At 37.6% G+C, this 27,720-nt stretch overlaps 1 protein-coding gene across 1 annotated transcript in view; it reads right to left on the reverse strand.

The window, feature by feature from the left end:
• Positions 1-26,721, reverse strand: part of LOC112971262 (ras-related protein Rab-3C) — a 124,202-nt gene extending 97,481 nt beyond the window's left edge. The window contains exon 1 of the mRNA XM_026076483.1: positions 26,494-26,721. Within this exon, the coding sequence (XP_025932268.1) occupies positions 26,494-26,721 (228 nt within the window). The remainder of the gene's footprint in view (positions 1-26,493) is intronic.
• Positions 26,722-27,720: the final 999 nt, after the last annotated feature.

Below are 27,720 nucleotides of genomic sequence, written 5' to 3' on the forward strand. Positions count from 1 at the left end.
TTTATAAGTTTGCCAACAGCACCAAGAGTCTTGTTAGTAAATTTGTCAATCTCTCTCTATGCATATATGTAATTTAATAGCATACAATGTGTGTGTGTGTACATATACATGCACAAGGTATACAGCTTAATTTGGGTTAACCAGAAGGTAAAACTATGTTAGCTGTTAAAAGACAAAATAACTTGAAGGTAACTAAGGAACCCAGTTCCACTTGAACCCCCAAAGGCTTTCCTGACCACTAGAAGGCAACCCATAATGGATGAGGTTAATCCAAAATCACACTCAGTAACACCATTCCTTGATTTTTCTCTCTTCACTCTATATGCTCCTTATGAGACTGACAGAAATACCCCCAGCTGTCTTCCTCTCTAGCTGGTAGATCAATTTGACTTTTCTGCTCGCCTCCTCACTAATTTTTCTTGCACTCACTCCTACTTGGTCTTACTGGCCAGGCTGCCTTCTAATTAGAAGTTTGGTGTGTCTCAGTTCATGACATTTATTCTTCCTTGTCCTTCTTAGGCAAGAAACCTAACACTTTTACTTGAGAATGTAAGAAATTTCTTTGTTCCATGTATCTTTGAAAGAAGGCTGTTCCCAGAAGAATTTTAAAGATCATAAAATTTCTGTTCCCAAGACGTACTGAAGATGCTGTGTCTCAAAAGGTATCAGATGTGTACAACAACTTATGAATTTTGGCCATGCTTTATTACCAGACAAAAAAGATAAACTAATTTCTGTTGCACCATTGCTTTAAGTGTAAGAAATGTATTTCAAATTTGAAATTCCACTAGAATCACATTAGCCAAAGACCAGAAAAAAACCTCTACATTTTCAGTATAGATTGTAAGTATTTTTTTTAATTACTGCATATATTAAGGCTTATTTCGGTCAACAGCACTATACCATTGCTATTCTTTATGTATATTCTTCTTTTCCAAGTTCATAAATTAATTCAGATACCATTTCAAGTTCTGAAAGATCTCACTGAAAGCACCTGGAAAACTGCAACTCCAGTAGTTCTGAGCTACTTGTCCACGCTGCTGACAATGACTGATTTAAATTTTTTTAAACAAAAACACAGTGGAAGAAACATAAGTTGTTAATTTCATAGCTAGTGCTTATGAAATAAATAGTGGTTAGTTTGTCCTTAATGGAGAATCATGCTGGGAAAGGCAGGCTTACTATTATTAAGATGTATAATTTGTGGCAAAACAGTCTTGATTCATCTCCTAATACATTTATGTAATACAAAAGTATCTAGAAAAAGAAAATGTCTTCCAGCTACTAATTGCTTCAACTGCATCTGTGATGGATGGTGCCAAAGTAACCTCTAATGTCACAATGCAATACATGAAAACATATGCAAATAACATATATTCTTTAAAGGTCTTGTTGATGCCCAGCTAAACTCAATGAAATGAATGAAACTCAGTGAAATGAAATGAAACTCAATGAAATTAGCCAACACAAGCACAAATCAAAACAATCAGATTAGCCCAGTTGTGAAGAGAGCAATTTCCAGTTTGACTCAAATTTTGTTCCTTGTGTGGGTTAGCAAAAGTTTGCCAGGAAATTAGTAAATTTGAAAGGGAAACCATGAAAAAAACAGTTTGCTCCTCTCTTCCCGTAATCCTTCTCTCTTGCATATACTAAACACTGGAACTAGATTTGAAATTATTTTTTTTCCCATTTCATCAAAGAGAAATACCTTAAAAAGCTCCCTGATCACATCAAGATAAAACCAAAACTTTTCAAAGTTTTTCATCAAAAAACAGCAGGAGGGAGAAACAGACTCACCTCAGAATAGTCATTATATCAGTGGTAGCAAGAACACTCATTTGAGATGTCACAGACCCAACTACCTACTGCCTGCTTTGGGCTCTACCTATACTATGTAGAACTTCAGAAACCTTCCTCAGCAGAAATTTTATCAGAAATATTCAGTTTCAACAAAACAACACTTTTTAATGGAAACAAATACATTGTCAACAGAACTCCCAGCAAATGCTCTTCAATAGCTACTTCTTTTCCTGAATCTCTATCATTTATCATACAGCTAATACATTTGTCTAATCTCAAGTTTTGAGGCAGAAAAACAAGGTTTTCCAGGATTTCAGAAGTTGGCAGTGCTTCTAAGTAGAATAGAAAAAGAACAGGGAGAGGTGTCTTGATTACTAAAGCTGAAATGATGTTTTCTTACTCTGTTGAGACCAGCTATATTTCAAAGATAAATTGGAGAATGCATTATTTTCCCGACTTAAAAAACAATAATACGATGTTTTGTTATGACAAATTTATGTGGTTTTATGAGGAACTGAGACATTTAAGAAACAAGCCAAGAATGGAAGCAAGAAGAAACATATCAACAGTAATCCTTAGCGATTTGCTATTTTTAAGATGTGAATGGTTGCCTTGAGCTGCATGGGTACACCTCTCATTGACATCAGAAGAGTTGCATTCCTTTATCAATGGGCAAAACTGAAGTCTGAATATTTCCCTACACATTCAACATGGAAACATCATATTTCAGCTTTGAATGGGTCACTAAGGTACTGGAAAATGACAGCTTCCAGAGGTAAGCTGCTGAGGTTTGTCTACAGCTCTCTAACAGGAGCAAGTTTTAATGAGCCAGATTCTRTGAGCAGCGTCAGGACATGGGCAAGGCAATGCCATTCCTTGCTTCCAGTATTAGCCTACTCTTGAGGTAGCACTTGTGTCAACAACCTGCTGTCCATGGCAATACATATCAGATTACCACAATGGTCACATCAATAATTCTGTTTAGGACCTTCAGCCTTGTGGTTTCAAGGTTGCAGGCACGCAGAATCTGGCACTACCATGTTTTCAGTCGCACTTATCCTGACCAGTGAAGGTAGAAGCAAATGCTAAACTGCTCACGAAGCACGGTGCTTTAAATATATGTAAGAAGTGAGATCTTATTAACATGACAAATTTACCATATCCTTGTTTTCTAAATATTATTTGAACTGCTGAGCAATTCAGTTTTTAATGACAATTTTATGCCTTTTTCTCAAGTCTAATAATTATTTCTAAAATAAATTGGCCCTTCAGAAAGTCTATCCAAATCTAAAGTTGCTATTTATGTAAATAATACACACTGCTCTGTTACAGAGAATTACCAGCTTTAACATTCACAGTTTCTGGGATTATTCAGAGGCAACGAGGAAGAAGGAAGATCACGTTCAAACTCATTAGCTGATTTGTTAATGGCACTGGACTAGCTCCTATGCTCATAGTAGATCAGGGTAGCTCCACAGAAGCCAAAGGAATAACAGACAGAACGAGCTTAAATTCATTTGACAGAATAAGGAGTGATACTCATGCTGCACTGACTGTCCTGAAAGTTTATAAGGTATCTGTGACAGGGACTCTCAGCATGTGTGTTTTATCTGCTCCATAAAGAAGGGACATTTGTTTACAGCTGGTGGTGGAAATATCTCTTTCCCAGCTGTCAGCAGCTCCACACTGATCCCTGAAATTGCTGCCCCAATCTCACAAACTCCATAAGGATGTCCTGAGGCACAGGTTCCACTGAAGCGCACTATGCTTTCTCCAATCAGCTGCCTCCTGCCTTGCCTTGAAGACAGCRCACACAAAGATGCACATGTATCTTTCACAGTTCATGTGAACCATCGCTCCATTTCCCAACGATAAATATGTTTTACAATAAAACAGAAAGAAAGGTGTGCTTTAAAAGTTTTAGATCAAGCTTTTAGAATTAACAGTTGTAACCTTTTGTCTCTGTTAGGTTATCTATAAGCACAGAGACCAAAGATCAGAAGAAAAGTGATAGGCAGAGGAACCTAAGAAGCTAATTAGTGAAAACGGATGAAATCAGCCACTCCCAAAGTCCACCCAAGGGGAACCTCTAGTGATTAGTGCAGTGTCCTTGAAAGAAGCGGGGAAACTCTCACCAGGTTGCCTTGCAAACAAGGAGAGAGAATGCCTTCAGGCATATGGGACTTATTATGGGATACAGGGGAAGAGGCTTTGAGGATTGAGCAAGGTTTAGTATGGAGTAGTCTAAGTGGACTGTGGGAATGTGCAAGGCCCACAAAGGGATGCAAGGAGGAGCATTTGAAGTTTGTACAAACTTATTATTGGATGTTTGGGGGAAGGACAAAAAGCAGGGAAAGGGATCAGGGTGGTTTGGGGAGGAACAACCATGGGGAAAATAGAGGAATAAGAGCATAAAAAACAGCCAGTCATCCATAAACAGGTAGTTGGTCAGTACCTTTGCCTGGCCATGCCCTGTGCCTGATCTCCAGTCTGTCCTGTCTTATCATTAAACTCCATTTGTGACTCTTTGCCTGTGTGGGGAGCTCTCTACTCTGCCTGCATGTGTATGTATAGAGGTGTAAGTAAATCTGAAAGGGAAATCTTTGGAGTGGGGACCACAAGAGTTAGGGGACCGTGTGTCTGTGGTGCCAGCAACTGGAAAGGCTAGAGTGCGTGCATATTATGTGGGTACATATGTCAACACGTAATTGCTAGCAAACATCAAGATTAATTAGCTGGCAAGAAGGATAAAAGGCTTGGGTGCCAAGTGTTGAACCAGCATAAGTCCAAGCTGGACACTGGAGAGACCAGAGTATCTGACAGTTGGCTGCTGGAGAGGCCAGGGGGTCCAAGCCAGCTACGGGAAAGACTGTGGGGCCTGGGGCTTGGCTACTGGTAAGGTCGCAATCTGGGCCAGCTACTGGAGAGACCCATTTGCATGTGTGTCTGTGTATATGCATGAGGTAACTGGGACACCTGGTTGTTCAGAGGCCAATTACTGGATAGACTTAGAGTCTAAGGCCAGTTACTGGAGGGACTCCAGTGTGTGTGTGTGTGTGTGGGGGGGGGGGCTGTGAGCCTCAGAAGCTCATATGTTCAGGTATCAGCAACAGGGGAGACCTGGGGATCCAGGGGCCAGCTACCAGACAGATTGAGTATCTGAGTCCAGCTACTGGAGGGTACATATTGTACATATGTATGTGTATGTATATATATTCTACTAATGTGTTTTCATCCTGATCAGCCAGAAAGGGTAACTGGATGAGGCTGTTGGTGCTGTTTATGTTTGTATGAGTGCTGTGTTTTCTCTCTGTGTTGATCTGTCAATCTGTGTATAATGTCTCTGTGTATTATTTGTATGCGTGCGTACGTGCCTATTGGGAATACATACTCAGCCTATCTACTGGCTGGACCTGAGGATGTGGAGCTCTGGCAGCCTCATCTCTATCAGACTACTGGATATGGTAACCCCTAACAGCCTCCAGGTACCTTAAGAAATAAAAAAAAAAACATGAAAAGCAGTTCTAATCTATGCCTAACAATAATAACTTTCTTGGTTGTTCCAGTGTATCTGATTTACAGTGCAAACTCTTGAGTAGTTGGCAGCTTGGAGAACCTGACAACCAGCTTTCACGTGTATCCCCCACACCCATCTGCTTCAGCTTTAGATGCACTTTCTCTGTCACACTTCTTGTTACTCTAGCTCAAATTTCTTTTTGGATTCAAACAGTTATTGGACCTCCCGTGGCTGCCACTTCCTGGCTGTCAACTTTTTGAATGATTCTGGATCCCAGGTTCCTAATGTGTTGGAGCTGTACTGTCACAGACCTGTAACTCAGGAACATCGAAAACTGACAGGGTCTGTGAGGAGCGTAGCACCTCTTGTCGCTTTCGTTGTAAAAATTCTCCCATCCGTTTTTCTTTTAGATCAGAAATCTTGAGTTTGTTTCATTTCTCTAATCAATCTGTAGAGAGTAGTGGAGAATAAATATTTCTTTCAATTTTTATGAAATTAAAGGCCAAATTCAGCCCATGCATAAGCATGCAGAACTCTTAAACCACTAAAACTGCATCTGGCTATAACAGTGCTGAGCTTGGCCTTTTGTGTCTGTCCACTGTATATTGTTGTCTTCTACTTCATGAATTAATCTGCTCACTATCTCCATAGTGCAGGCTCTAGAAGATGAAATAAGGGGAAAGCCTCAACACCAGGTATGTCATTGCTTGGTCTGCCTATATCACAGGATAGTAACCCAACATCACTCCAAGCGGATAACTCGAGGACTAAAAACAGAAGCAGAGATATCTCTATTTAAAATGTATATGGCAATGATGTTTAGCAACATTTTGAGATTTTAGCATTACATTTGTTTTRTTTTAATTTTAAATTTAAGAGGTACCTGGAATACTAAAGTAGAAGCATGTAATTGAAGGCTCTACTGGATAAAAGAAATTCTTATTCTGCTAGGCAGAGGAGAAATGAAAATTACCTTTTTGTGACAATATCCCTGAACACTAAGTCAAACAAATAATTTAGGGACTATTTTACTAGCACTGGTATTGTGTACCACTCCTACAGTAAACGAAATTATTTCCTACAGGTAGTGTTTATTCTTATATTCTCTATGAACCACTTAGATCCACCTAATTCCTGCCATTGAAGAGTTTGGCCATTAAAAAGAAAAAAAAAAGTGAGGAACAAACAATATTTTTAGATTCAATCAGCAACACAAACTAAACTGATTCACTCACCATAAAGTCTTGAAAGGCAAAAGGGAAAGTAACACAGAAACACAAAGCAGAACACTTGCACATGGATTGTAGTTTTCTAAAGTAAAAACAAGGTTACTGAGAGAAGTCTTCCTGTTTCCCAGTTGTCCTTTTTCTCAAGTATTGGCCGATATGAAAATTTTTCTTCTACTTTAGCACAATGAAAACAGTTCAGTGACTTTTGTCATTCTATGTTTAACAAAATCTTTGGGAATTTAGCTAGAAATTCTTTGCTAATTAAATAGTCCCATGTTCTGATATCAAGCTGGCATTTTATAATTAAGACTAATATTATAAAGAGCTAACCTGATATCTATGTGCTATTTAAGTCTACTTGACATCCATAGTGTCCATTATTTTACCATTAGGATTGTGATAGCTATCATGTTCTCTAAAGCAGCAGCTTGGGGAGAAATTTTGCTTTAAATGAAAGTTATCAAACCGTTCTGCCAAAGTGTGTACTCCCTGCCTACTGAATTCCCCATTTTCAAATATCATTGGAGAGTTTTTCACCCTGCAAAGTTATTAAACTACAATATTTCATCAAGTGCTTGCAGGTAATTAAAAGCCCATTGTAAAGTAAGGCAAAATCACTTTCAATTGTAATTTTGTGCTGTAGCTTTTAATAAGCCTATTAGCAATCATACAGGAAGTCCATATGCTGATTACCTCACAGATGTTTTGAGAAATTAATGGAAATAGGAAGAAACAATGTCAAAGAGTAAAAGGAAAACTGAGGAATAACAGTTCTACTCTGTAATCCTAGGCAAATTGTGACAATCTTTTGTGCCTCAGTCCTTTAGTAAATATAGCAAGGAAGACACCACTACTTACCTTATTGCCACAGACCTGTTCCCAACAACTACAAGGATAGTTCAAGAGGTTCAGTGATATTTCTCTGGTCTGTAAGTGCACCCCTCAGCTAATGTTACTCATCCTTTCTTAAACACTCAGTAGGGAACTCAAAGAGCATTAACATACTTCATAAAGAATACAGAAAATTTTTAGGATAAGTAATAAGAAGAAATGAACATATAAGTTCAGTTAACACATAACATTGAGATTTCAGATATTCTATCAGTAGACAGGACTTACAAACTAGACACCTCAGAAATATGGGATCTTAGTATAAAAGAGTTTTGCCCATTTCTGATGTTCCTTATGCATTCTTTTCCTTCATAGTGTAGAAAGCTTTCTCAAGGTTAATCATTCCTCATAATTTTTCTCTATGCAAACTCAATTCTGTGCAGAACATGCTAAGCAGGAACCATAACTGATCACAGGTAGCCCTCTATGTAATTAATGAAAGTCTCTAAGTGGTTGTACTGTAATAACATTTCCAGGTCCTCTGCCATAATTAACTACATGTGTTGCAGGCACACGGGTACAGAATGTGATCTGAAAACAGGCAGCTGCCACCAGGAATTAATTATTACTAGGTAGAAATGCATTTAGCCATGACTCAAATGAGACAAGTTGATGGCAAAATTTGAAGCTGAATGATTGCAGATGTAGAACTCTAAGGTGTATGTAATGTGGAGCTGGTCGTTCAGTCTTTATTTGCCTGAGTAACCTCTTCACTTGCAATAGTCTAATTCATGTGACTGGGGATCACTCATGTAAAGGCTGCAGAACTGAGACCTAAGACTAAAAATTAGGATTTTCTGTTACATGTGATGGTACTGCTGGAAGTTCCTGCAGGAGCAAGGAAGGAAGCAGGAGGAAGTAAAAAGACAAAGAACAGTTTCTCTTGAACACATACTCATGGATAGTAGAGGCAAGTATGTTACCTTCATGCAAGTGAGTAAGTTATTGGCATGGAGGCCAAATCACAAAAACAAGTTACAGCTTTCCCCTTTGAAAAGCTCCAGCAATTATTTTGAAAAGATGCAGCAAAGTGCAGATTCGTGCCAAGGCCTATTAAGGACTGGAAAAGAGAAACTCTAAATGATTAGTCTCACATGCAGCTCATTCACTTAAGACATATGCTGCCAAATCTTGGCTTGCATTCAAGGGAAATGCCTGGCTTTTAGGGAAAAATTCTATTTAAGATTTCTAATGCAGAAGAATATAAGGGACAATTGAATTACAGTACAGCTAATTAACAGTGAAAAGAATGGCAGCAGGCATTGCATAATGTTTTCTGACAAATATAAACAAATCAGAAAGAAAAGGGATTGGTGAGCAGAACTTACTGCTGCGAGAATTAATTACATATCTTTTTCCTAAGCTATGGTTATGAAGCAGAGATCCCTGCTCACTTACACAGATAACAGCAGAAGACTAGGAAACTCTTGCCAGTTCCCGTTAAAGTTCTGTCTTGATCTCAGTTATTGTTCCACGACTCCTCAGGCTGCGTGGCTTGTGTCCCATTGGAAAACTCTACATGATCCTTTTCCAAACATCACAACATACCCATTTGCAGAAGAGGTTGGCAGAAGAAGGCAACTTTTAGAAGCTGTTTTAAATATCGTCATTTAAAGGAGAGAAAAAAAAAAGGCTCAAGAAACCATATAACCTCCTTAGCAAGTTCTTTATGAGGCGCTACACCACTGAAGGTAAGAAAAGTAGTTTTTGCTTATGAAAAATTTGCTCAGAAATGCTTGATAAAATAGCAAACTAAGGAAATGCAGCCTCTTTATTCATTAATATTTATTGACATAGTTGATGCGAAGCATTCATCACAGACAGCACCAATGGAGATGATTAGCAGTGTACAGATCTTAAATTTGTCTGCTTGCAATAGGTATTGTGAGCGAGGCTGTAAGGGCTGTTGCAAAACATGATCTGAATCCAAAATTAATTTTACAAGTCCCATTCTCAGTTCTCTGCCTTTTTAGAAAAATATAGCATCAATAAAATATTCTAGACCATAAACAAAGAGACTTTCTAGAATATTTTAGATTCTGCCACAAAGGTTTTTGAAGCTAGGCCCACAGTTACAATAAAATGCAGTCAATCATTGGGTCTCTGTCAAGGCATCAGACCAAATCAGAAAGGTAATTTTTTTCCATAAAACAGATAAAAGCCTCTATCCATATATACTGTGGGATGAGGAAAAGTTTTGTTGCTTTGCTTAAAGATACTGCCTTGATGGCTACCCTTTTTCCTCCTTTCTCAAAAATTTAGCAAAGCTGGCATAGTTATGTCTTTGGTCTCTAAACTTTCCCAGCTAGCAAGTATTAGTACTCACCTCCAGTCCCCTTCTGCAAAATCCTTTTCTTCACCAGAGAGTGAAATTCAGAATGAGGACATAGGCACCTGGTTCTAATTAAAAAAAACCAACAACACCTTAACGTATTAACAGTTGGCATCATCACACCATTGGCATCCAACTAAAAAACACTTCTGTATGCATAATACTGTTTCACTGGCTACTGTCTGCATCCTTAATATCATTTAAACTATTCACAACCTGCCCAAAGTGCTCTGGTGGTCATTAATTTACAGACTACAGATTTTTGCAAAAATTGTGAAGCATGACAAAAACAGGAATGATCTCTCATCCACTGGCTCTTCTTGCTGTCAAAGGCTTCCTTTGCTTTCCACTTGCTAAGGGTAGGATCCAGCCATCTAAAATATAAGCATCTAGTTTTCTGTAACTTAGGCCCACTACATAGTCAGTTTAGTAGAACAGACTACTATCCAAAAAGGATATTTTTAGGGGGAATTTTTATTTTAGAGATGTATTTTAGCACAGCATGGTAAATGCTTCTGAAGATGTCTGTCTCTGACCACTGGTTATAGAACCATCATAAACCACTAGCTTAGAGCAGATACCTAGCTCTTACTGACTAAAAGATAAATTAGATGAAGTCCACTTTAAGTTTCTGATTCACTTCTTTTCTACAACTCTCTCCATCACATTTCAGTATAAAGACTGATTCTCCATCTTACTCTTTGCTTAGCTCATTTGACTTTAGTGGGACAAAATTGGTGTATATCAACTGACAGTCTGCCTGTAAATATAAAAGTTACTTAAATTTCCAACAGGGATAAAAAGAGAAGTTGCTATTGTATACTTTTCTGAAGCCTTTCTGGTTTTACTACTGGGGAGCAAACATCAACAGGTTTGGAAGTTCTGTCTGCAAGCTTACTGGATTTAGAAATCAGAATGGAAAACTCCTCAGGACCTGTTCAGAAAACATCACTCCATTTAGTTACACAGGAAAGAAGAAAACATCTTCTGATGTGACCGTCAAAGTTTGACTTTCCTACAACAATATACCTGCTGGCAGTCACAGCAACTGATAAAACTGGGAGATCTTAAATTTAATACAGTGTTGTTAAACTCACATGTTTCATTGCTGTGATAAATTTTAAATCTTTCTTAAATCCTTACTTATTATTAGGAATTTCAGCTATGTTTTTGTATGGGAGATGCAAATGATGGAGTAATTGCTAAGTTAGATTCACAGGTGATTCAATTCTGGATGGAGGGCTGCTAATGAGATGGATGAAGACCTTCAAGGATGTGAATGGTTGTTAAAATTATTTCTTGCCTCCTTAGCCTATTCACAGCCAGACTCCAAAATCCCTTCCAGAAGCAGAAAACAGAACCCGTTAATCTCCAAAATGTTAAAAGTCTGGCAGCCCTGGAGATATAATTTGGGTTACCAAGAGGATGAATCATAGTAATTCAACATCAGCTCTTTCAAACTTGGAAGAGGTTTGCCATAGAGGAGGATCTGTTCTGTTCTGAAAAGTGATATGTGATTAAAAAAAAAAAAAAAGCTCTGAATCAGTCAGCCACATTTAAAACCCCTGTTCAGACACCACTGACCAAATCCACAAGGATGTCAGAAAAAAAAAAAAAAAAAAAGTATTAGCTAGGTTTGGAGCTATATTTAATGAGACAAATCAATGGAAATTATACCTAATGGACTTTTTATGTGGATGGTCCTATCCATTTTTAAATTGCTAAGATAAAAGGAACTTCCAGCATTTAAATTTCTTTCTACATGGGCCATGTTTATAAATATGCTAAACAACATATCTTTCTGTAGATAGACTATACCTGAGGACTTAACTATATGCTTCCAAAACAAACAGGCCTAGTAAAAGATCAATGCTAATCTTGAAAACCCAAGCTCTCAGAAAAGCCAGACACTCATTTTGGTCTGCTAAAACTTACGCTTGGGCAGAACATTAACACAGGCACCTTTTTGCATAATCAGAGAGAAACAGCTGTAGGAAGTAAATTCTCCTGCCCTGCAGAACTGTGCTATTTCCATTTCTAAGAACTTCAGTACATAGGAAGAAAACAGATTTCTCCTCGCACCAAGCAGAGCTTATCTGGAGTTTGGCTGTAAATTAGGCAAACCTGCTGAGTATTCTTTATGTTCTCACTCCAGTATACAGAGGTAAATCAGGTTTAAAAAAAAAAAAAATTAAAAGGGTTTAGAAGAACATTGACTCTTTCTGCTATGTGAAAGTTGCCATGCTGTGCTCCTGTGTCATTGCTTTATGTTTGAAACTCCTTGTGTGGTAACACTGTGTGCTGGAAACTCTTTCCACAGTGTTTGGGCTAAGACAAAAGACGTATTAGATGAACATATGTCCATCATTGTCAGTAGAAACAGTCTCTAGCATCTTTCTAGAATATGTGCAAAATGTATCAATTTCCTTACCCAAACCCCAAACAGTCTTCCTTGAAAATCTGTTCCCACTCCTATAAAGAAGGTGTCCGTATTTAATTATTCTTTTATATGCAAATGTAAGGAAAGCCATACAATTCTATTTCACATCCTAGCTGGCCATACAAAATGGAAAACACTGAAGAATTAAATCCCAAGGGCTATGCTGTGCTGTGACTATTTCATAGAATTCACACAGGAAGAATAAAAAGGTAAATAAGTGCTCAGGGAAAAACATCTATTGTAAGTCAAGTAAGAGACAGTAGCATTCTTATGTTTGCAGATGGAAAACGGATTGCTAAATCAGGGTTACTCAATGTCTTTTTCTGAGATGCCTCACAAGAGTTTTTATTTCTAACCAAATACAGCTTTTATTTCTAACCAAACAATGTAAACTATTACTCTTATTCCCCCATTCTATTTCCTTACTTGCATGTGTGAGAATATATTCTATTTGTTAATTTAAAGTCTTTTCACAGACCACTTCTGGCTGGCCTACAGAATGCCATAGGTCCAAACACAAAAGCTTAAGAATCACTGCATTGGGAAGAGGCCTGGCATTTCTAAAGGAACTTATAAGGGAATAGACTGATTTCAGAGGCCTAAAAAGAAGTAAAAAATTTTTACAATGTAGTAAAAGAAAGCTAGCAAATAACCTATCAAGAACTGCAAGATAATTATACCAAATTTAGTTTCTTAGTTTAGTCTTCCTTTAAGAATGAAAATCAAAACACCAAGATTATTAACATAAGTTTTCCTGGAATCCACCGAGTTCCCATCCCTGCATCCTTCACCATGAGGAAACAGGAAGACTGCAGTTCTGCCATGCCTCATCTCCAACCTCTTCTGGGATTGCTTGTGTATCACTACACAACAGATCTCATACAACCCTGTTGTGAGGGACAGGCAGGTGAAATTCCTATTTTCCTGGATCCTGTTATTTTCCTGTATATATTCAAGTATAAGTATTTGAAAGTATTTTTCATCTGTATGTGACAGAAGCCTGAGTATTAAAATGATCGTGACTGAATCTTCTCGCACTTTTCTAGCTGGGAAATGGAGTTCCATAAAAAACAGGGACAATTTACCTCAAAGAAAGCAAGGAACTGATCTGCTTTAAATGTAAATAAAAATTTATATAAGACTAGTCCTGCTGGGTTAGACCAAAAGTATATCTGGCCAGTGTCCTCTGTGAGAGTGTTGATGAGCAATTGCTGAGGGAAAATTATAACAGAAAGGTGGACATATGTGATAGTTCTTTTTAACATACTCCTGACTTCCAACCATCTGCAGCTCAGTGATTTCCTGAGTTGGATGTTATTTCTCTGCCTTTAAGTATGAATATCTCTTCCATGAATTTTCCCAAACTACTTTTAACTCATGTAAACTTTTAGCATGTGCAGTGTCCTTTAGCAAGGAGTTTCACAGCTTAACTACATGTATAGGATTGACAGAATCTCTGAAGAGATTCCATGTTTGTATAGACTAGCCCTTATAATGGGTGGTTGCCTCAGGAAAGTTATGCCTGCTCCTGAGTAAGCAGACTTAGCCTTTCAAATAAAGCAAGAAGAGCTCATGATTTTAGCTCTAAATATACCGGGTTTAATCCCCAGAGCTGATGTCCAATTAAGGGTGTTACATACAAATGACATCTTCTATCGTTGTTTCTTCCATTAACTTTTAAGACTACTGTTTCTATGTGATCATAATGGCATTCATTATCTTCAGCATAAAGGCATTTCTCCTGGACTGTCTGACTTTTCTGTAATGTCTTGTTATCCTTGAGGCTGTTAATTACTCTCTCGCTTCAGGTCTGACATTCATTTTCACAGGACTTCTCATATATACTTCAATCACATCACTCTTTTCTCTCTTCCCCTCTAATTAGCACAATGTTGGGTTTCCCAGCCTTTCCATTTAAAGCAGCTATAACCCCCTTTCCCATTATGCTGTCCTTTTAATGTCTGTCTCCCTTTTTAGAAGCTATACTCCCTGCAACATAGCAAATAGACACGTTCACACTCAGCTGCTGGCCAGTGAGTTTCTTTGTCTGCCAGACTGATCATAACCAATGACCAAACTGATCTCCTGTTGATAGCCCTGGAGTCACACTTCTCTTATGACTCTTTGTACCTGCCACCAGCTCTCTCTTATGGGATGCAGCCAGCTAATTACACCATTACACCGCCTTATTTCATTAAACTGCCTGAAGTAGAGTGCTGTGAATAAAGCATTCTTAGCACCTGCATGGATGGACTTTACAAAAGGAATTTGGCCTAAATAAGTGCAGGAAGAGGGATGGTGGCTCATGAACGTGAAGCAAGACAAATACTTGAATCTCACGTACCATATGTAAGACCACTGCCATATTCAAAATATCATGCAAGCATTAGTTTCCACTGTATGTTTGGGGAGGAAGCAACTGGAAGCATCCAGAACAGTGCATGTGTCATTTGTCAGGCCAACTCCTTGTTTTCTAAGGCAATTCATGTTCGGTGTCCACTTCTCTAAATGCATCTGTGTTTTATAGAGCCTATCAGTGCATATACTGCTCATTTGTTACAGACTTCTTCCTACAGCACATTGATGTCATACAAATAATAGGCTTGCCTACACTTTTTTTCTGTCCAAACTGTTTCTCAGTGGAGAACTAGTTTTTTTGACAAAATTAAATATGTTTTTTGAAAAAACTACTTGTCAAAAAACTAAGGACTATCCTCAACTTTTGTTTTCTAGAGTAAAAAGGCTATTAATTCCCTTCTACTTCCTTCTATTCCCCTACTCACTACCGTAGTGTTTTTCTGCACCTATTTCAGCTTGAGTTCTTCTTTCCACATGAAGTATCTCCAGGGCACTGGGTAATGTTTCCTCTGTTTCCTCTGGAAGTGCTTTACCAGCCACATGCAAGGACCATATTAACTGTTTTCCATTGGGCATCAGAAGGATGGTTCGTAGTCATCCTTTCTCTCCCTCGTACACCCAGACTGTGCCTTTCTTCAGTGGCTGCTAACTGAATAACTTTTACCTTATAAATTAATCTCTTATTATTGTTCCCAAAGCACACAATTTGGAACTGTTAGATTAAATACCATTTTTATTGTGCCACTATTTAAAGTGATTATTTTTTTCTGTATGATATTCTGGTCCTCTTCCATACTGGTAATACTTCCTAACTTCCTGTCATTAACAAATATTATTAGCATATGCCCATTGACTATTAAAATCTCTAACTGCTTGCGTCCTAAAACATTTCCTCAGTACATTCTAAGTCTGATGACCTCTCCTTTCAAGACAGCTTGTCATCTATCAGCCAGTTCCTTACTGAACTTTCTTTTCACTACTAAATTCCATCTTGTCCAGCAAATTTCTTTGTTTCTTTTTGTTGATACTGTTAAAGAATCTTTCATTTGCATCCAGCCCATTGTGATGCTTCCACATTTCACTCTCTGGTACTTCACAGCTAGTGCAAGCGAAGCCATCTCAGATGTCTCCACGTTTAATGTGTGATCATATCCACTAAAACCTAGGAACTCTAATCTCATATCAGGACTCCATGCCACTAGTTACTGTACAGGGAAGACATGCAGAGATTGCTCCGAAGAAACTACAGTTCAAATAAATTGCACATAAAACGCCTCTTACAATGACTACAATTTGAATATCCTTTAGAGAAGAGGCCAGAAATAAGCAGTCCCAGAGGCTCTTCACAAGTCTGCAGGAAACACAAGTTGTAATTATAGGTGAATACAGAATTATAAAACATGACACTTCCAGGGTTATCTAGCTCAGCTCATCCTAAAATGACTCATTAAGCTGAAAAAATACAGTTTTAGTTAGCCAGTGTGACAGACCAAGCCATCTAGGGAAGGAAAAACAGAAACCTCTACAAGATGTTACTTCATATTCCTTTCTGCAGGTTTGGCTTCATTTCCAAATAAAATAAAACAAAGGAAATAGTATCCAATCTACAAGGGCCAAAAATATCTACCAAATCTTATTCTCACTCTTAGAAAAGAACAACTGATTTCCTATGACAGACCTAAATTCCTTTTCTTTTTATAAATATACCTAAATAATAAACTGATAGGCATGAAAGTAATAACTCTTCACACTTAGATACAATCTTCATTTAGAGCAAACAAGTTTGCTAAATTGCAGACTCAACAACTCCCATCTGAGCTGATGACTAAGTTCATTAAGACAGAATTCTCTGTATTTCTCAAACTGTGATTAATGAATAAATAAATCCATAACAGTTAAAAACTGTGGAAAGAATTTGTTTACAAGCAGTGAGTAATAAACAATCTTACTGGATTAAGGCAGAAAATAGCTATATGATTACAGAAGAACAATATATTTGTTCAGAATAGGCTGAAGGAGATTAGCCCACAACTACATTGAAAAGAAATAAAAGCAGAAAAAGCAGTTTCTCTACTAAAAACAAATGCAACCAACATCCTAACTGATTTTTCTTTTCTGATTATTGGGGGAAATAACAATGTAATACAGATCCATATCCTCCAGGGATGCTGCTTTGCTTGATGTCACCATTTCACATGTAAAAGCTGGGTGCATTGTCCATAATGTGTTAACTGCTACACGCATTATGCTGAAACGGCACAGAGCCCCTTATGGCTCTGGCTTCTTATGACACGCACTTAAGCTTACTTCCAGAACAGTAATGCAAAGTGGGTAGTGTTAAATAAAAATGAGTTGCTTTTATGTGACCCCCATCCTCGCCTCAGTCACTTGTGTCCCTCTCAACCCAGCATAATTTCAGAATGACTTCAAGCTGTTTTAACACAGCACAAGGAAACAGCTTGCACTGAGCAGCAGGGGAAGGCAAAACTGAGCTTTAAACACTGTTTCTACACTCCTCTCTTTGTGGTATTTACATTATGGCTCCCATCCAGGGCTCTGGTCCTCTGATTTCAAAGCAACAACTGCACAGTAAGAGTGCAACACTTTGCTATAATCTACGACCTAAATCTTATTAAAATGCACTGAATAGCCTGTATGGTCTTGCCTTTTCTCTGCAGATTCACTGCAGCTGTACAGATGTCTTAAATGTGGCATTAAAATGGTTCACAGAAGCTGGCAGCACAGCTGACTTCACTTTAAAGAATGCTGTCAAAATAAATCTCATTTTAGAAATAGACTTATTCTTGCTTCTTAAAATGGTAGCATTAATAAGTCTATCTTACATCTCACAGTTTAGAATATACTGTCAGATATCTCAGCATTTTATTCATCCTGAACAATTAAAATAGCTTCTTTGTTTTTCAGTACTAGCCCAAGGTCGTGCTTCAGTAAAATATTTCCATCCCCTTTTTCCTTCCAATCCTGTCTCTCCACTTCAAGCAAAATCAAAGATCTTGCTACTCAGATAGACATGTATTAATGATAGGCTTTTGCATCTTCCTTTTCTCATCACCAGTTTTTAAGGAGCCTGTGTAGCACCTATATGATGCTTGCACACATATAAGTGCTGGTTCATGACAGTCCTTCCACTGGTATAAGGTTCCCTACATAGAAAAAGCTGGGGACTTGCAGATTGTGATAAGGATGGCAAAGGCAGCTGAAAAAATGTTATACCAGAACTGCCTGGTCACAGGTTAGGGAGACCTGCAGTCACTTCAGGTCTGGCAGATTGATGATTTGTTGGCCTATGTGATGGCAGGATGCGTTTCCCAGGAGTCCTATGAATAAATCTGCCTAAGATATGCTATAGCAAAGTGTTCTAGGCAGTGTCTTAAACTAGCTGAGTTTCCCTTGAAGAATCCCTGTGGACATTTCCACTTAAACAGCAAAATGAGCCTTATTTAGAATTCTAATTATGCTAAACGTCACCTTCTCTTTCCAATTAATCTCTGCCTTTGAATACAGATGTATCCTGTTACCAGTAACAGCAGCCTTTGTCAGAGAATATTTAAGGTCCAGCTGTAATATATATATATATATTAGTTATATATATATATAAAATATATAACTAAGATGGTTATGGGGGCCTGAATTGTATGCAGCAAGCAGAGTTATACAGCAAAATTGTTAAAGTAGGCAATGCTGGTTTTTGCTAAAGCATAGAATTATACTAGATCAGACCACAGGGCTCTCTAGCCCAATATCATGACAGTGGCCAAAAGCTGTTGCCTAGGAAGGAATATAAGAACAGGGCTAGTATATTCTCTGCTCCAAACATTCTCCTAACACTTGTGGCTCAAGAATTTTGACACAGATAACATTAAGCACATGGCTTAAAAAACAATTTTAAAACTAAAAGAATCAGTGGGACAAAGCATGTTAAGATTGTGCAGAAGTGTTTGCAATATAAGAATTTCAGTTAAATGTAGTAGTTAGGAGAAGCAAGTTGGATACAGGTTAATTTGAAACCAGTCTAAGACTGCTGAACTCATTTCACATACATCAATGAAACATCCATCAGACGAGAACTCCTATTGATCAATCCTGACCTGGATTTAAACCACAAGCCTGTAGCCGAGATGCTCTATGTATGGTTACCATTTCCAGAACCATATAACTCCTCAGCAGCACAACTTTAATTGGAAAACAGAAAAACAGATGGTCCAGCTGAAAGACAATCAGAAGTCCCAGTATGCATTTACCTAAGTAGAAAGATTCACAGACTAGAAATAGAAGTAGCAAGAGGAGAAGGAACTGAAAAGAAACATGAAAATAACCATACTGTTTATAGTTAAGCAGAAATACTAACATTATGTCTTCTTACAGCATTTAGGCAACCAAGTGGCTTTATATGCCTTGACACTTTACACACTCTATCAGTTCTCTCAGAAGTAAAGACAGGAATGCGTCTTTCAATCCATCAGTAGAAGCTGATGCTGTGATAGCAAAAATGTTAAGGAAATTTAAAAATCACAGTGAAATGGCAGTTTCAAGAGTGAAAGCCAGTGTGACCGATGTGCTAGGACATCTTTTTTTTGAGTTGGGTTTAGCACAGATGTTTGAAACTCTCAAGACGTGCTTTTTATTATACTACCAAAATGTCATGTCACATAGATATTTGAATAGCCAGTGGTACTTTTTAAATACAAACATATCAGCTGTATGTCCTTTAGAAGTGCCATCTCTGGCCAGCCTAGCCAGCCTCTCACAAAGCTCACAGCATGTGCTGTTTGCACTGAAATCCATGAGAACTGAGCATGTCTTTTACTTTGCTGAGGTTTTCTTTGGCACTGCAGACTAGGCCTTGGTCTATATAAGAAAATCATCACAAGGAGTGGATTGTTTATAAGGGATTTGTCTATATTTTACACCCAGAATACGTCCCAAGGAAGCACTTCTTACACAAAGTTCTACAGAGTTCAGTTTTGTCTTTCCCAGTAAAGTACTGCAGAGTCACATTTGTAATCCCTTTTGCAGTGTGATTTGCAAGAAACCAAGATAAAACACCACATTTAGTATCTTTAACATTTTCTGAATTTTTATTTGATTAAGGGTGCTCTCTCTCATAAACTTTTAGTCCCATTCTCACTCAGACACTTAGGTGCTTTCTCTCACATACCTCCATGTCTGAAGAATTCCAGTCAAACTTCAAATAGCAGCACACATTATCTTTTCAATCTCTGCTTTCATCTGCTTCTGCTGTGATGCCTATAAACTACCAGGATCTGCTAGAGTTCTAGAGAAATGGCAAGCTGTCTTGTCTGTTTTTCAGGTAAGTGCTGTTCTTTTTCTTACATGTATCTTCCTTAGCCATCTCCCTGTCCCACCTGTTCATTCTCACTAGACTGGCTGACTGTGAGCTATTTGGCCATTTTTTGGCTATTTACCTAAAACAATTAAACCTGAGCTGGCTCGGATCCATAGCTGCAACTCTAATATAAATAGAAGAACAGGGACAAGAAACAGAGTAAGCAGGGCAAAGAAGAATCTTTGAATTAATGTAAACACAAGACTTCTGGAATAACCGAGGTACCCAAGCTGTATAAGGATGAAGAACTGCCTGGCAGTTTTCTGACTGAGATCTGAACACAATAGTTCTGTCCGTACTATAAGGGGCTTTCCTTCACTGTGCAAATTCTTAGCATCAGATGTTTCAAGTATGCTACAAAAAAAAGGGGGAAAAATAGTGATGGAAAAATAATCATTAATGAATAGCAATATTTCTGAGAAATAGAGTATACCAAATATGACTTGTGCATAAATGGAATAGCTCTAGATAAAGACTTAGGAAGCACTGCATGAAAAAGGGATTCTATCCCAAAACTTCCAGGTAAATATTTTTCATGGGTCTTCAAGAATATGTATAGTGTATAAGGAGAGAAATAATAAACTAAGGAGAGGCAGGGGAATATTTTAGGCTAACAATGTGATAGATCACAGCTCAGATAACATGCTGCTGCTGAAGGGCAGCTTAAACTGTGACAAAAGCTGCCAGAATTACACCTTTTTTCAGCTGACAGAGGAGGTCCAGAAAGAGTTTGTCTTCTGACCATCACAGCCGTGTTCCTCATGAACTATCTTTGCCCAGAAATGGCTCATTTGAAGCCTTCTGACAGAAAATCAATTGTTAACACTTTGCATCACTTATCACCACGGACAGGTCAGCTGCCTTGAGCTGCTGCCCTTTCAGGCTATGCCTATAACTGCAGAATAAATTGTGCCAGGGAGCATTTCTGGGCTATGGAAGTTTCTATACCATGAAACTGTCAGCATGCTTTCTGACCCAAACTTACTAGCACTCTGCCAGACAATTCCTGGGCAAGGTTCAGGAGTCAGCACAGGCCAGAGACCATTCCCAATACAAAGTCTGAGCGTCGCCATCCTGTTTCAGAGACTAAAAGCGTTTAGACGTATGGACACAAGCTATTCTGTGCCCGCTGAACTCAGTAGCAAAGGACAATGTGGGTATCTTTAATTTACTAGTACAGATAGATCCAGAGAAATCTTAAAACCCTGCCGTTTTCAGCCTTCTCTACTGCTCTCATCAAATCACTTGCTGCCTGGTATATTTCTGGACACACATTTGATTTTCAGGCTGAGATGAGGAAATTAAATTTTTAATATTAGATTTACTATTCTCATCTAAAAAGCCTGTGTATACTAAGCAGCAACATGCACACTGTCACTAGCACCTGGGAAAAAAATAATGAAATAAACTTTGATGGGGCTATCATACCAATTAAAAATACTCAGCTGAGTCAGAAGACACAAAATCAGTCCCTGAAATGATGAAACATTTCCAATATTTTATATATCATCATCCTCTCCCTCACCCTGCTCTCAGCTCCATAACAGATTTTTTGTTGCTTCAGCTTTCACTGCCTTTCTTCTGAACCAGCATATCTAGTCATTCTTGTACTGACATCATAGCCTTAGTCACTGTTACAGGATATTTCTGGAATATTGCACTGCCTCCGCACTCAAGACTTACTGCAGGATTCCCCTTAAAGACATCAATATCAAAGCAATTTTCATTCATACAACTGCTCCCACAGACCCTTCTGAGACAAATTTTTTCTTCTCATTCTGAGAAATTTATTCTTATTTTAACTCATTTTTTTTTACTGCTAGAGCAGTGTTAGGGGCCTTGTCAAGCAAAGAACCAGGTGCCTAATGTTTATGGATTTTTTTGAACAAGTACTACAGTTTTAATTATTGAATGATGAAATTGGATTTCCTCATTCAGCTTATTAAACCCAGTCCTCACCTGGTCCCTAAGCCAGAGCTTATGATAGCTTGGAAAGCAGATGATGACAGCAGATGATGACAGCAACATTTTTGGTATCAAAATGAAACTGTCACACACAATTCTGGGAAACAATGATCAGTGCATCTAGCCCATGAAGTCTATGTCTAGTCTCAGGCAAAAGTGATTGAAGCAGCAAAAGGTAATGCAGTGTTCTTATTTGCTGTTAGAACATTTTTGTATCACAGACAGATCAGAATAGGAAAATTTGATGCTTGATTCCTTAAACAAAATATGTACTGAAATCAATTGGAAATCACTGAGAGTTCTGATCAATTACATTTTAAACTGGAGTTAAAGATGTGACATGGATACACTGTCAATTAAATAAAATCTTTGACCTGTTTTTGTAAATTTTCTTCTATTTTACAGGAATCAATATTTGCACTTGTTTTACTTTTTCTAATTGTAATGATTTATTTTAACGAATGATATCTGACCAATTTTACTGTCCAACTTAGCCTGTATTTTCTCTATAAGCTCTCACTTTCTTTTATTTTCATTAAAGACTGTACAGTGCTTGCAAAAATATTGCAAACCTTTATGGTTTCACAGCTGCATTGTATACAGATTGTACTGCTTTGTACAGTGAATACAGCAGTAGATTTATAAGGTTAAATTTAATTTTCTTTTCTAGTTTGCAGCTCTTTGCACTTTCAAGCTTTTTCTTTAGAGTGTATTTTTATCAGCATTGGTACTCACTGGCCACTTATTTTTTCAGTCAAAATAATTTAAATCTAAATGTTGGAAACTGAAAGGATCTGATAGGCTTCTGCTGCAGAACATTCAAAGCCTTTTCATGGACTTTACCCTATGAAATTATGTGCTGCATACAGACAGAATTCCTTGCCAAAATTTCTCATAGTTTCTGTTGAGAAATCAAATTTTTTTAGATAAAATGTCTTCTTTTTATAGATTTCTCTCCCTAAAAAGGAAAAAAATAATAATATTCTGTGTTTACACTGTCTGCACTATAGCTGCCACATTTATAACTTCCCTTGAAACAAAAGTTTGGAGCCAGCTAGTGGTCCTGTGACAAGGTATTGTGCTACCACTAATGAATACAGCACTTGAACTCTGAACCTCTCTCAATTCCAGTAAGAAACATTTTAGAAGGAAGTTTTTTGGCTTAGAAGGAATAATGTAAACCTTACATTGCTCCCAGCAGGCTCTTTCTAACCATATGAAAAAGCAATAACGATAAGCACTAGAGAGAGCTATATCCTACCCGACTTTAACAATAAAAGAGGACAGTTCAGTTTGGGTCCTTTGAATGCAAGAATGAAGCTCTATTGCCTTACAGCAAAAAAACCCCTCAAACAAACAAAAAAACTTCAGGGCATCCCAGTAAGTAAGACAGCACCATCTGCAACCTATTATCCCTTGCTAGTTCATTTCTAATAATCATATAGTGATTTTTATTAAGAAATAATGACCCTGCTTCCTCAAATGCTCATGTAGACTTTCAAACAATCTTATACTCTTCACTGATAAGCATGCTAGAATCATATTCAAAGAAAAATCAGTGCTCAAAGCTCCAACATACTTCAAGTTGAACACTAAGTTTCATGCCAAAACAGATGTTAAATACAAAGTTTATACATCCATTCAAAAAAAAAAAAAGCATATAGGATCAGCTGTGTCTCCAACTAGGGAATCTGGTGACTCTAACAGCCTTATTATTTACACATTTCTACATCTTATTACCATGCAAGGATAGCAGAACAGTGGCATTCTGTATATTTCTTCGCTGTAGTACATGGTAAAGTGTTGTAGTTTTGATCTCATCATTCAGAACACGTTTTAAAACCGTATTCAATTTCCAGTTTCTTCTAGCTATTTAAACCTATGAGGTTTTTCAGAATTCTTTATTTCATATATGCTGAACATCACTTATTACATGATGTTTCCAAGTACTTTGTCACTGATTTCAAAGGAAGTGTTACAGGCTCATGGATGTTTCTAGACAGAATTAACATCAAATGAAACTCACTCTGATTCATTCAGTTTTATATTTTAGGTAATCTAAACTCTTTCATATATGTAATTTGAAATGGAAATGGATATTGCATGAGTACTGTTCATTTTAGAAAGACATTTGTATAATCAAAGAAAAGTAATGAAGTATAATATAGAGAGGTGTTACATATACAGATACTGCATATTAGGAATAATACAGCTGTTGATACAGCTTATCCGATGTGGTAATAGTGCTCTATATTTGCTTCAAAATTCACTCACTGGAATAGCTTTCTGGGATACTTAACCGATTTTATTTAAGGTCCCAGGGGTGCAACATTCAACAGATTTACTCTAGCAAGCATAACTGCAACACAATATTCCACTGCAGTATACTCCATCTAAAAGTGCAAACACTAATAGTGAGCTGTTGCAGTTTGAGTTCATTTGGCAATGACATGGCTTTTTAAGAACTTGCATTAAAATTTTAATGGAAGCAAATAAGGAGAGGCAGTGCTGGCTGATGCAAAAAGCTTTAAGTTAAAAGTAAGAAGATCTGAAGTCCTGTTCCTAACCCTCTCTATGTCCTGGTAGGTGACTTTAGGAAGGTCTCTGTCATAATCTTAGTCTCTATCCCCTCTTCCTTGCGGGACATGGAAACCTTGGGTTTGTTTCGCTCACTTCGGTGGCAAGTTTTTTCAAGCAGGGATTCTCCTGTGCTATCACTGCAGAACAGAGGGAGCTCATTCACAGAGCAGAGTCTGTTGTTACTGGTATGCAAAGAAGAACAAAGTGTCTGTTTGGATAGAACAGGAAGATTACTCCAGGTGGCGGGAATACAGCTAACACAATATCCTCTCTATGCCACAGATAACTCCGGGGAACATTTAGATTAATGGACTGCTTTGAGTCAAGCACATATTCATAGTCTGCTATGGAGAAGCATTATGAGAAATATGTTGGTGTCAAACTAATCACATTAATATAATGTTGTAAACTAATGTTGATGCTTTTTCTAGGAGATGCATGATGAATTAAATACATTGTAGAAGCCACTTGGTGATTAAAAGAAGAAGAACTGTGTAAAGACTATAATGTGAACTAAATTTTATTGCTCCATTAACAAGAGATAATGAGGTGATGTCAATGTGAATTACCTTGTCATCTCCAGCACTGCTGTGTTACAGTGAAACTACCATGTTAATGCTGTGAAAGCATGCACGACACAGTTACTTAGAATGTAGCCCTATCTGTTAGACCCATGATAAAAGTAAGACTCTAAGTTTAAAAAGGTGAGAAGTTGAGAGGCAAAGAGTCTGTGTTCCAATTCCTAGAGGGCACAGAATGACAAATGATTTGAGATATCAAGGGCTGCATCCTACCTAAAAAGGCAGGAATGAGATACAGCCTGATCTGAGAAATTCAGCTTTGGATTTACCTTCCTGATCACAGTCTTCTTGTAAGAAACGGGTTTTCTGGGAAAACGTGCCATATTAAACACATATTCACTTTAGCTTCTGTCCTAAACATGTCAGATGGTCTGGTCAGGTTTAATCCAAGGTTTCCCTAGATTTAATGGCTGCTTATCATTAAACACATTTTTAAATGTCTTGTATTTATGCACATAAAAGGAAAATGTTGGTTACTTGTTAATTTACATCCATTTAAATGGAACATCTTTCCAGGCCAGACAAAGATTCAAAACTTCTCTCAGAGCAGCGTGGCTGTTACAAATATCCCCAAAACGAAATGTGGCTTAAAATCTTCAAGCACCCCTGGCAAAGACCTAAAACTTTAACTCCAGGTCCCACATTGTTAAAATTTCTTTTATCACCCATTCTTTACCTGAGTATCACCCAAGAATTAGGAGCTGTGACCATGAGCAACTCCTGCCTAAGTAAGTTTTTGTCTGTCCTTGCTTTCTCAGGAAAGCTTGCAGAAAAGAACACCTTCTCCCTGGCATCAGACTTTCCTATGTTTGACATCTTTCTTCTGTCTCTGAGGTGTAGATAAGGGGTTTTGTACACTCAGACAACACAGCTGTTTCACTCTCTCTTTCCACTTGTTTGAGTCATCAGCAGTGGAAGGAAGGGGCTTCAAGAGATCAGGATGACAAACATAACTGAGAGCGCAAAAAATTATGCCTTCTGTTATGCATCCACTATCATAGTTCCTAAAATAATTTGAATTTTTTTAGTGGGAAAAAATCAGATCTCACCTGGTATTTCAAGACAGTCCTTAATAATGTAACCTTTTCAACAGACTGTATACAGCACAGTTCCTTATACCTGGGTGAACAGCTATCARTATATGTCCTCCTGAAGTATTTCTTAAAGGAATTTAATTCAGAATATACACTCTGCTGAACCTCAATATTTTAAAAATACTGTCTGCACTCTGTTATTCAAGACAGAAGAATGATGCAGGAAAGAAATTAACTGCTTTTTCACTACTATGCCATACATATGCAGATTATGATAAAGAATATATACCTACAGTAGCTTAAAAGCTACTATATCAAACTGCTGTATATATCAAACTGCTGTATACATCAAATTGTTATAGCTTGCTTAGTTCATGAAATTATTATTTTTGGCTTACCCAAATCTGTAGCTTAATTCTTTTTTCATTTTTGAAAACTGTTTTTACTTTGAAATCGATCCCAACCGTGCTTACAAATGCAGATGTAAAGGAATCATCAGCATAACGGAACAAAAAGGATGTTTTTCCAACACTGCTGTTGCCAATGATGAGCAGTTTGAACATGTAATCAAAGTTCTGGTCAGATGTATCTTTCTGGCCATATCTGGAATCTTGAGCAGATGCCATCTGTAATAAAAAATAAAAGGAATAATTTATTGTCTCTTGTACTATATAAAACGGGAAACATTTATATTTTATTGGAATTTTTGGTAACAGATATGAATGAAATCAAGAAGTTCACAGAGGACTTAAGTCTTTTTGTGATTCTTGTATCCACGCTAATAATTCGCCACGCAAAGAGAATGGCAAAAGCTACATCTGTAATGAAAGACAGTGTACCAAAGCTAAACGTCATTGGTGATTGGTACCAAAAACATCTAAAACGCCATGAAAATTCTTGAGCATAACATAAAAAAAAAAATCTACTTTCAGAAAGTATGGTGGATGAGATAGGCTCATACCTTGAAAATACAGAGAGAAACCCTTCTCTTCATGTGTATGAGGGGGAAATAAGAGACTAATGCTGGGCTGTGACCTGTGTTTAGCTTTCAGGGTTGCAGTGAGTAACCTGAAAACCTGGCCAAAATTTTACCTGGGCTCAAAAAGCAGATGGCGAAAAAAAAGAACTTAGAATTAGCTAGTGTTTCATCTCATATACTTTTTGAGAAAAATCTCAAGTACCTGGGGAGTCTAGCAGGATTTTTTAATTTTTGGAGTTTGGCGATACATTTGCACACAGATTTCAGACAAAAAGAAGACAGCATATCCTAACATAAAGGTTTATGGAAAAGCAGCTCAGGTCCAAGCTAAGTTAGACATCTCAGAGTGCATTTGGACTGCTTGAGAGGACAACTGGAGCCGGACCTTGCATAAGGGTGAGGGCTGTACACTAACCCACCTTCTCAGCAAGATTTCAATTACTGCATAAATTTTCTCAGATAATTTTGCTGTCTCATAGTACAAAAAACAGTATACCAGCTTCTCTGGATACTGAAGAGGCATATAGAAGTGGAGACAAAAGGTCCTTGAAGGTGACAATAGAAGTAGCAAGCCTTTTTCAGAAAATCCAGTGTAAAATTTGTGTTTTATTAACAATGCAGTAGGGAGTGCTTGATTTCAGATTTT

This window comes from Apteryx rowi, unplaced genomic scaffold, assembly GCF_003343035.1.
Source record: "Apteryx rowi isolate R43461 unplaced genomic scaffold, aptRow1 scaffold_432, whole genome shotgun sequence".
NCBI lineage: Eukaryota > Metazoa > Chordata > Aves > Apterygiformes > Apterygidae > Apteryx > Apteryx rowi.